Source organism: Onychostoma macrolepis, chromosome 02 (assembly GCF_012432095.1).
Source record: "Onychostoma macrolepis isolate SWU-2019 chromosome 02, ASM1243209v1, whole genome shotgun sequence".
Taxonomy (NCBI): domain Eukaryota; kingdom Metazoa; phylum Chordata; class Actinopteri; order Cypriniformes; family Cyprinidae; genus Onychostoma; species Onychostoma macrolepis.
Genome location: NC_081156.1, coordinates 20,855,975 through 20,866,866, shown reverse-complemented (window position 1 = coordinate 20,866,866; position 10,892 = coordinate 20,855,975). Strand labels below are relative to the sequence as shown.

The 10,892-nt window shown below is 36.6% G+C and overlaps 1 protein-coding gene across 1 annotated transcript; it reads left to right on the top strand.

The window, feature by feature from the left end:
• Positions 1 to 1,503: 1,503 nt before the first annotated feature.
• tmub1 (transmembrane and ubiquitin-like domain containing 1) lies at positions 1,504 to 10,137 on the top strand. The gene is made up of 3 exons (XM_058765566.1): positions 1,504 to 1,625; positions 4,857 to 5,425; positions 9,230 to 10,137. The coding sequence occupies exons 2-3, from the start codon at positions 4,902 to 4,904 to the stop codon at positions 9,579 to 9,581; spliced, it is 876 nt and encodes a 291-aa protein (XP_058621549.1). The 5' UTR covers positions 1,504 to 1,625; positions 4,857 to 4,901; the 3' UTR covers positions 9,582 to 10,137.
• The last annotated feature ends 755 nt before the right edge of the window (positions 10,138 to 10,892 follow it).

Genomic DNA, 10,892 nt, shown 5'->3' with positions numbered 1-10,892 from the left:
GGTGGAATGATCTTCCCACCCCTATCCGGAGTGCTGGATCCCTGTCAATCTTCAAGCAACATCTGAAAACTCATCTCTTTCGACACTACTTGACTTCATCCTAAACTTAAAAAAAAACTAAAAAAAAAAAACTTTCTCTTTCTCTTTATTTATTCCTTCCCTTGCTAGCTTGTACTTATTTGAACAATGCCTGAGACTTGGTGTTACGAGCACTTCCTCTGTCTGATTGCCTCTTCAAGATGAATCGCTTATGTATTCCCCAATTGTAAGTCGCGTTGGATAAAAGCGTCTGCAAAATGACTAAATGTAAATGTTTCAAAAAGTATTGAATAAAGGGTGCCGTTAATTGTGGCCAATGTGTATTAGAGAAAAACATTTATTTCATAATGATATTTCCCCCCATTTTAAATTCCTATTATCCAATGAAAGGTTAGATTTTTGTGAATTTTTAAAATAAAATATCAAAAGGATTAACAATGCAGATTAATTTTCACAGCTGCCTTTGATCATATTTACCAAGGGTGCCGATATTTTTGGCCATGACTGTATATACATGGTGTTTTCATTTTAATTTTGGTTTGGTAACTATTTTGCTGATCATTGAGTTACATTCTATCCTACATTATTAATTATTCGTATTAATATTTGTTCCAGCTTCATTTCAATTATTCTCGTGTTGTTCCATATCTGTATGACTTTCTACTGTGGTAGACAAAGGAAGATATTTTAATAAATGTTAGTTTTTTCATCTAATATTAATTATTATTATTAATTATTCATTTGATTTCAATTACCAAAGTGGTAGTTTGTTAACAATTTGTCTCATCTGTGGATAAATCCTCATCAAAAGTTGAATATGTAAATCTTGTTAATTGACTTCAAAAGGGATTTTGCCAGTAGCTTAAAGCTGGCCTGTCAAACATAATGGATTCAGCCTATTTAACACAGTCTGATCAGGTGCTAGTGGCAGCTCTGAGTTTGTCTTTTAGTGTCCAACACATCTAAGCATCTGTGTATGAAGGACAGACAGTAAAAACTACATCTTCAGATGATCTAGTTGCAAAATACATGCATTCACTAAAATAGCAGTGTCTGTTTATTTCGGCACAGCTGCATTGACAGGTAAAGTGTTAGAATTTTCTTAAAGCAAAAATTTTATTTCTGTCATCATTTACTCTCCCTCACGTCGTTCCAAAAATGAGTGACTGTTTTCTGCGGAACACAAGAAAAGACATTTTAAAGAATGTAACGAACAGTTTTGGTGGCTATTGAGATATATCTTTTATGTTCCAATGACGAAAAAAAAGAGTAAATTCCAACATTTATTTTTAAGTACTTTCAGAATTAGGTATGTCAATCTACGTATATTAGTGATTTTAATTATATATAAAGTTGTAAAGCGGTAAAGTTATCCGTGATTAATAATATCGAAAAAAAAAATGTTTAATTCAGATTAGATTAAAAGTTGTCTTGAAGGATTTGATTTAAACCTTTATTTTGAAGGTCGTTTTTTTTTTTTAACCGGAAGTAGTAGTTGTGGTATTATTCTGTCCTGCCAGTGATCAGGAAGCGTAGACGTTAAACGGTGCGAATCATGGACCATCATACGATGTGATATGTCAACGGTAAGTCGTTTTCGGAGCCTCATAGAGGCTTTTACAAAGTTTTAATTCCACCCATTTCAAGGACACGTTCAGTTGAGGCGTAGCTAAAGGAAACAGCTGTGTTGAGCGCGTGTTAGCTGCTCTGTTTGATGGCTGTAGCGGTGTCTTGACGTTCACGAACAGATTTTCACTAATAAACACACACCTGATGCTTATCAGACCAACACTCATGGCTTTAGAAAAGATAACAATTGGCTGTTCTTGTTAGCATAAACTTTTTTTGTGGATGTACTGGATACGTGGCTGTTGACATCTGTTGTTTATTTTTTTTCGTTTCCTGTTCTTGTTCTTACCTTTACATTACGTTTCATTATTAGACGCGAAAATTCACCTGCCATTCATTTGAGCGATCACACCTGTCTATTTAAGTGATGCTTTTAAAGCGATAGTTCACCCAATAATGAAAAGTATGTCATCATGTACTCACCCTCGTGTTGTGTCAAACCCGTATGTCACTATTTCTGAGGAACAGAAGAGGAGATGTTTGGTAGAATGACACCTTAACTTCACTTTCATGGTATGGAATAACATGTTATGAAAAGTGATTAAGACTGTCAGCCTGTAATGTTCTGCCTAACATCTCTTCTTTTGTTCCACTGATGAAAGAAAGTCATAGAGGTTTCAAACATATTTTTAGGAACATATTCTATCCTCTTTGCTCTTGAGAAATGTGCTGTGCAGTGGACTGCATGCATAATGAAAGCAGCTGTCAAAAGGCGGCACCAGATACGACCTAAAACATGCTGACGTCCACAGTTAAAGAGGGGAAATATCTGGTTAACTGAGGGACCACTTCACTGCTTCTTTGTTCAAAGGTTGCGGCTTATGCTTGTAACAGTTTAAAGGATTGTACACAGACTATTTCTGCTTTAGTAGTCATGCTGTGGGAAAACATCTAATTTATAGACTGGTTTATTGGTCTAAAATGATCCAGATGGTTACATGGCATAGTTTTCTAAGGCAAGACACTAACAGGCAAAACCACAGATTTTTCATGTGTGGTCAATTTTTAGATTTAGGGGTATTTGGCTTCAATAGCATGTCTACCTAAGAGTAGTGGAAAGAAAACATCCAAAATACACATTTAAGTATCTAAGTTGCGCTTTATTTCTTTCTGGAGATTTCATTTACAATACACATCTTTAAAGGCTGTTTTCTCAAAATTACTTTTAAAAAAAATGTTTCTCTCATGCACTGAACCTAAAATCTCTATTTGAGTAGTGCTTGTGTACAACTAAATTTCCAGTTTTGTTCCCATGTACGCTCTAAAGGTTTTCACAGAGGAGTTTGTTCATTTATCATTTGCCTGATGTAATAATGGTTAATTCCTAATAACACGGGGAATGTTTTTTTTTTTTTCCATTGCTGATGAAGCTTGACAGTATTTTCTAATTTTTGGGGTAATGGAAGATATTCAAAATCTCCTCTTTAAAAAAATTCAGTGTCAAAAGTTCATATTTCTGGAAAAATAAATGCAATTTAGTGCATTTTAATTAATAATTTTAATAATGTGTCATTAATATGCGAGCATAACATTTCAGAAAGCATAAGAGTTAAGAAAAATATTAGAGCTGTCTTAATGTGATTAATCAACTGGAGAAGTATGATGATATATGTTAGGCAGCATTTGTATACTATTTACCTGTGGTGTCTTGCCTTAAAGATTATCTTGCTATTGTCCCAGCAAATGCACCCACCTGTGATCATTGGCTCTTTAAAAACTCATCAATTATTGATTAGTGTACAAGAATTTTAAAGATTCTTCTTAATGGGAATCCCCCTTTTATGGTGATTACAGAAAAAAAACTGCTTTGAGATACAAATTCAGCTAAAGGTTTTTTACATTTACATTTAGCAGATGCTTCAACTTACAGTGCATTTAGGTTATACACTTATTTTTTATTTTTTTTTTATCAGTATGCGTGTTCCCTGGGAATTGAACCCACAACCTTTTGCACTGCTAACACAATGCTCTACCACTGAGCCACAGTGATATTTCTGTGGTATTCCACTTTTGGCATTTCATAAAGTCTCATATTTTATAACAACGTCTGCTATTTGTTTTTGAATGGTGTACATCTTCAAGCTTCCACTGTAGCTCATGCATATTTCACAATATATTTCTATTGTCTGTAGCAGACAATTTGAGTGTAAGGGGCTAAATCTTAGTACATGTCAAATATTTGGGCTATATTTTAAAGCTGGTAGGATGCTGAAAGGCCATGACTGAGTCTTCAAATAAGGGCAGTGTTTGACCTGTATAGACCACAGGTGCGATCTTTTTTAAAATGGTTATATTTGTAAGAAAACAAGAAGCTTGTTTGGTGCTTGTTTATCTTGTGCCCCCACACACACACAATTACCACAATTAAACTTTGCATTTGTATCTTATACTTAACAGATATCACAACAAAATGAACCCCGAAGGCAAAGTCATTTGGCCTTTTTTTAAAAAATGATCAGAGTTCCCACAATTATGAAAAACCTGCAAATATCTGGGATTTTTAAAATAGTCAAAACATGGTTGAATTGTAATATTTCTTCTCCTCTGAGAAAATTGTTTTATATTGTGTGGTACCCATGAGTTTTTCATCAGGTTAATTCACATTTAGTGTTAGAACTCTTGAGACAAAGTGTTCTTAAATATCTTACTTGGTTTCTATTTTAATTTTTAATAACGTTAAATAACGATAAGTATGGTTTTCACTATGAAAATAGCCAAAGCACCTGGCATGATGTGTTAAAAGACAAATAACTTTTAAAGACACATTTTGTTTAAATTTCTAATTTCTAATTATTTTAATTGTTAATAGATATTGGCTGCTGCAGTATTATTATTAATATTATTTTAAAACCCTTAGTATGTAGTATTGACTAGAAAGGTCAAGAAATTTGGGGTTACACTTTATTTTAAGGTGTCCTTGTTACAGTGTAATTATACATTTAAGTACTAAGTAATATTAATTAACTACATGTACTTACTATATGGTTAGGTTGAGGGGTTTGGTTTAGGGTTAGTTGCATGTAATTATGCATAATTAATTGTTATTATAATAACGGACGCCGTAAAATAAAGTGTTACCAAATTTAGTTAGAACTGTAGAAACCCTGAATGATGCATAATGCATACCCTGTATTTGATTAAAATGAACTGTCAGGAATGTCATCAGTAATTGTGAACTTGTGCTGTAGGTGCCTAGTCTGAAGTTGCCTTAGTCCAGGACACAGCAGACCAGGATGGCTCTAATAGAGGGGGTGGGTGATGAGGTCACCCTGCTCTTTGGAGTGGTGTTCCTGGTGCTCGTCCTGGTTCTGGCCTGGGCCTCCACTCACACTGTTGAACCCCCTGAACACCTCCTCTCACCTAGCCCAGGGACCTCCCCCTCCACAGAGACTGACAGCCAGGAGCCGCTCCCCCCGGGTAACACAGACACGTTGCCCGGCGGCGTCAGCGAGAGCGATAAGAGTGAGCCTGGAACAGAAGCGGGAGCGGCGGGACAGTCCCCGGATGCTAGTAGGGCTGAAGGAGTTGAGGGAGGCCTCCTGGAAGAAGCAGGGATTGGGAGGGATGGGTTGAGACATCGAGAATCAGCAGGTCCCTCGACTCAAACTCCAGCCAGCACCCCAAGTGCCACACAGCCTTCGGCCGAAGATGCACCGAATGACACCCAAAGAAACATGGTGCTCAGGCTGAAGTTCTTGAATGATACAGAGAGGACAGCACAGGTGAATCCTCAAGACACCATTGGTTACATTAAACGGTAAGCAACTGAAAACTGACTATAAATTAATTTTTTTTTTGGAATCTCATGTTTTTTAGGTCACACTTCATATTAGGTGGCCTTAACTACTATGTACAGTGGGGCAAAAAAGTATTTAGTCAGCCACCAATTGTGCAAGTTCTCCCACTTAAAAAGATGAGAGAGGCTTGTAATTTTCATCATAGGTATACCTCAACTATGAGAGACAAAATGAGAAAAAAAAATCCAGAAAATCACATTGTAGGATTTTTAAAGAATTAATTGGTAAATTCCTCGGTAAAAGAAGTATTTGGTCACCTGGAAGAAGCAGGGCCAGAAAGCAAGATTTCTGGCTCTCACAGACCTGTAACTTCTTCTTTAAGAGGCTCCTCTGTCCTCCACTCGTTACCTGTATTAATGGCATCTGTTTGAACTCGTTATCAGTATAAAAGACACCTGTCCACAACCTCCGAAAATCCCAGAAACACACGGGGGGACCTAGTGAATGACCTGCAGAGAGCTGGGACCAAAGTAACAAAGGCTACCATCAGTAACACACTGCGCCGCCAGGGACTCAAATCCTGCAGTGCCAGACGTGTCCCCCTGCTTAAGCCAGTACATGTCCGGCCCGTCTGAAGTTTGCTAGAGAGCATTTGGATGATCATATGGTCAGATGAAACCAAAATAGAACTTTTTGGTAAAAACTCAACTTGTCGTGTTTGGAGGAGAAAGAATGCTGAATTGCATCCAAAGAACACCATACCTACTGTGAAGCATGGGGGTGGAAACATCATGCTTTGGGGCTGTTTTTCTGCAAAGGGACCAGGACGACTGATCCTTGTAAACGAAAGAATGAATGGGGCCATGTATCGTGAGATTTTGAGTGAAAACCTCCTTCCATCAGCAAGGGCATTGAAGATGAAACGTGGCTGGGTCTTTCAGCATGACAATGATCCCAAACACGCCGCCCGAACGCGAAGGAGTGGCTTCGTAAGAAGCATTTCAAGGTCCTGGAGTGGCCTAGCCAGTCTCCAGATCTCAACCCCATCGAAAATCTTTGGAGGGAGTTGAAAGTCCGTGTTGCCCAGTGACAGCCCCAAAACATTACTGCTCTAGAGGAGATCTGCATGGAGGAATGGGCCAAAATACCAGCAACAGTGTGTGAAGACTTACAGAAAACGTTTGACCTCTGTCATTGCCAACAAAGGGTATATAACAAAGTATTGAGATGAAATTTTGTTACTGACCAAATACTTATTTTCCACCATAATTTGTAAATAAATTCTTTAAAAATCCTACAATGTGATTTTCTGGATTTTGTTTTCTCATTTTGTCTCTCATAGTTGAGGTATACCTATGATGAAAATTACAGGCCTCTCTCATCTTTTTAAATGGGAGAACTTGCACAATTGGTGGCTGACTAAATACTTTTTTGCCCCACTGTACTTGTATCAAAAAATAAGTACAATGTACTTATTGTGTTCATATTGTATTGCTAAACACTATTGCTGCTATTGAGGTGGGAAACGGGTAAGGTTAGGGACAGGTTTGGTGGTATGGTTAGGTTTAAGGGTGGGTTAAGGTGTAAGGGATGGGTCAACAGTGTAATTATAAATGTAATTACAAAAATTAATTACAGATGTAATTACATATAGGTATTTTTAAATATATAAGTACAATGTAAAAACATGTATGTACACAATAAGTGCACTGTACCAAATGATTAAATTAAATGTAAGTACATAGTAGTTAAGGCCACCTAATATAAAGTGGGACTGTTTTTTTTAATGCAAGATTAAAAAATGCTCAGGGCAGCATACAAATTACAGCACACAGATGGAAACATGGTAATTTTTATATGTATTTATTTATTTATTTAAATGAGCAAAAATAAACTTCTGGGCTGGGCAATTCAAAATGTAAGAATTGGACAATTAGTAGTTGCACCAAGGAATTAATTATTTCACTCATATTTATATGGAAATTTTATTAGGTAGTTTCTAATTATTATCTTATCTAAAACTTGTCTTAACTTAATTACCTACCAAGTAATTTTGAAATCATGTTGTTTAAACCATTTTGACCTCAATATGCTGATTATAAAAATAATGTTTCCATCTGATTTGTTCTAGTTTGCAAATTTCTTTTTTTTTTTTCCAGTTCATTGTAATTCTGTGTCCTTAAATTCAGAATTGCAGTTCTGTGTCCTGTTCACTACCTCAGTTTAAATTCAAAACTTCAACTGGATTTTAACAGGCATTCTAAATGGTGCTTGCTCTGCTTCTGTTTGTCTTCTGTTTCATGCTTATATCAAGATAGCAGTTGTACAGTGACCATTCATGCTCTTCAGAGGGCATTTTTGCCATTTATTCAATTTTTGCATATGGATTATATCCTTGGCTACCTGCTGAATTAATTGTCACTAGGCAACTTATACTTTTTGTCAATCAATTAGAAAGCTTCTGCCAAGAAAATGTCTGCAGCAGCAGCCCCCACACAGTTACCGGCCAGAGACCTTTTGTTCCAACACCACTACTTCATCCTGTGCAGTGTGTAGCACTGTGCTTTCAGTCAGAAGAGTGAACCAAAAAGAGACCTCCTTAAGCCTCATGAGACACAATTATCTATTCTTACAAGCAGTACCATTCTTTTAAAATCAGGCAGAAGGGTTCTTCAATGTCTAGTGGATATATGAGGGATTGAGTGTGTGGGAGTCCACATCATGTTTGCAGTAGGTGAATGCACCCTTTCGCTACAGGTGAGAGGTCAGATTGGAGCGTTTTTAGATTTGGAAAGTTATTCATTTGGAAGACAGCTTGTATTTGCAAGGAAAATCACTGCACAATCACTATTCGCTAAATTTGTAGTGGAATTTTCTTCTGTTTTGTGTGGAATTTAATCATTGCTGAGCAGATTTACAGAATGCCTGCATTCTCTGCTAATGATAGTATAAAACACTATTTCATTCAGTTTTTTACAAATGCTTCCGATGTTCCAAACACCCCAAAAATGTTCCATTAAAATAGTTTAAAATGAATTGGCACATCATTATTTAGATGATGAATTTTAATTTGTGCCTGCATTTTTTCTGAACATTGTTTTTTTAGGATTGGTGAAGGTTGTGAAACATTGTAATTGTGATTTGAACTGTGATTGTGTTAAACATTTAACATCTAATCTTATTCTACTTGGATATCAAAGTTAAAATCAGAATGAAAGAGCAGCTCTCATGATGGACAGGGTGTGCAAAATCTACAAGCAATTATTTTTGTCTACAAATTAAGTCATGTGTTTACATTAATCATGTTTCTCTTTAAAGGTGTTTACATGAGCCCTCTTTAAAGAAACCAAATATAGAATCCCCGAAACTGATTTAAGCCATATATATATTATGCATATATACATGTATTATATTATATTACATTTTATATATATATATATATATATATATCAACAACCATTTGTAAGGTGAAGCAGTCTTGTATTATTCCTTAATTACCAGAAGCCATTTTTTACATGTATGAATGATTCTAAATACATTTTTAATGCTTATTCCTGATTTCTCTTTTTTTTTTTTTTTCACTTTTTTTTTTGATGTCCATTTTAAATAGGCCTCCTACTTTTTTTTTTTGTTAACTTTTACGAATCTAACAAACTTTTGATATTTGACTGATTTTGTTATACTTACATTTTCCCAAGGAAGACCTTTTCTGTTTCTGTATGTAGTTATACAGTAATTTTTAATATGCTTAAACAAGTCGAGCAGCATGTGTAGGTGTTCGTATTTGTGTGTATATAAATGTCTGTGTTTGATTACATTTTCAGGACTTACTTTGCTGGACAGGAGCACCAGGTACGTCTGATTTACCAGGGTCAGCTCCTTCAGGATGACGCTCAGACGCTGGCCTCCCTCAACCTGGCCGACAACAGTGTTCTGCACTGCCACATCTCACAGCACGCCACGCGGGCCATGCCTGCCGGGGCTCGGGCTGCTGACCAGGTGCATGTGGCACTCAACGTGGGCAGCCTCATGGTGCCTCTGTTCGTGCTTATGCTGTCTGTGCTCTGGTACTTCCAGATCCAGTACCGGCAGTTCTTCACTGCACCTGCCACCGCCTCACTCGTGGGCATCACCATCTTCTTTAGTTTTGTTGCATTTGGGGTGTATCGCCGTTGATGGCTGTTTCTGTCCACTCGTATTCAGAATTCACGTGTTTGCGCACATACAGATACACATTCTTTGCACTTGCTCACTCATCAGTGCCAGTGGCAATGTCTTCTAGGAATTCTGGACTTTTCAGATTTGCTGAAGGCTGTGATTTCAGAGGAACATCTCTGAGGTCGTCTGATTTTTTTGGTTTAGTTTTTTTGGTTAATCACACTTGCAATATTTCATCTGCGCCAAGTTTATGCTTGTCACAGATAGAAATATGCTATATATTTGATTTTTAAAAAAAGAAAAATAGAGATGCTGATTGTGCCTGTCCTCTTTTTTCTTATTTTTGTTTTCGTGTGCATGCTGCCAGTGTGAAACTGGGGCTTGCTTGTAAGAGGGTATGTGAGTTGATGGTGTTTGAGTTTCAAGCGGGGCTCGTCTGGCTGTCTGCCAGACTCAGACTGTAGTAAAGCAGTTCAGCTAGAGCTGCTCTTATGTGTTGGGACAATTAAAATAATTTGTGTACAATAAGGCTTTTGAAATGGAGATATAATCTATTAAATCATTCTTTTATTTACTGGTGAGTGGTGTCATTTTTAAAATGTTTTACTGATGCTCATGATAATTCTGAGACTCATTTGTCTATTTTTTTTTTTTTTATTAAATTTTTTTTGAAAACGGCACACAATTTATTGTAAACTATAGCCCCCAAAAATTTTTGGAGCCTAAGGTCAAACGTAAAATGTCTGAATATCATTAAATTATAAATAAAATGCCGCACCAAGTGGCATCTGCAAACAAATAGTGCTCAGAACTAACTTAATTTTTCGGCGTCATCTTTCCAGTTACTATCAACAGACTGGTTTTGGAATGTTATTTAATGAATGTTTTACAACCTGAATTCCGGAAATGTTGGGACGTTTCTTAAATTTGAATAAAATGAAAACTAAAAGAATTTCAAATCACATGAGCCAATATTTTATTCACAATAGAACATAGATAACAAATGTGAAACAGAAATTTTACAATGTTATGCACAAAATGACCTCATTTCAAATTTGATGCCTGCTACAGGTCTCAAAATAGTTGGGATGGGGGCATGTTTTCTTCTTTTCAAAACAGTTTGAAGACGTCTGGGCATCAAGGTTATGAGTTTCTGGAGTTTTGGTGTTGGAATTTGGTCCCATTCTTGCCTGATATAGGTTTCCAGCTGCTGAAGAGTTCGTGGTCAGATTTTTCTTTTAATGATGCCCCAAATGTTCTCTATAGGTGAAAGATCTGGACTGCAGGCAGGCCAATTCAGCACCCGGACTCTTCTACTAAGAAGCCATG

What these genes read in the sequence shown, in the direction of transcription:
- tmub1 (XM_058765566.1), top strand. Translation starts at nt 4,902, where the DNA reads ATGGCTCTAATAGAGGGGGTGGGTGATGAGGTCACCCTGCTCTTTGGA. An exon ending in ACCATTGGTTACATTAAACG is followed by an intron (nt 5,426 to 9,229) that starts GTAAGCAACTGA and finishes TTACATTTTCAG; the next exon opens with GACTTACTTTGCTGGACAGG.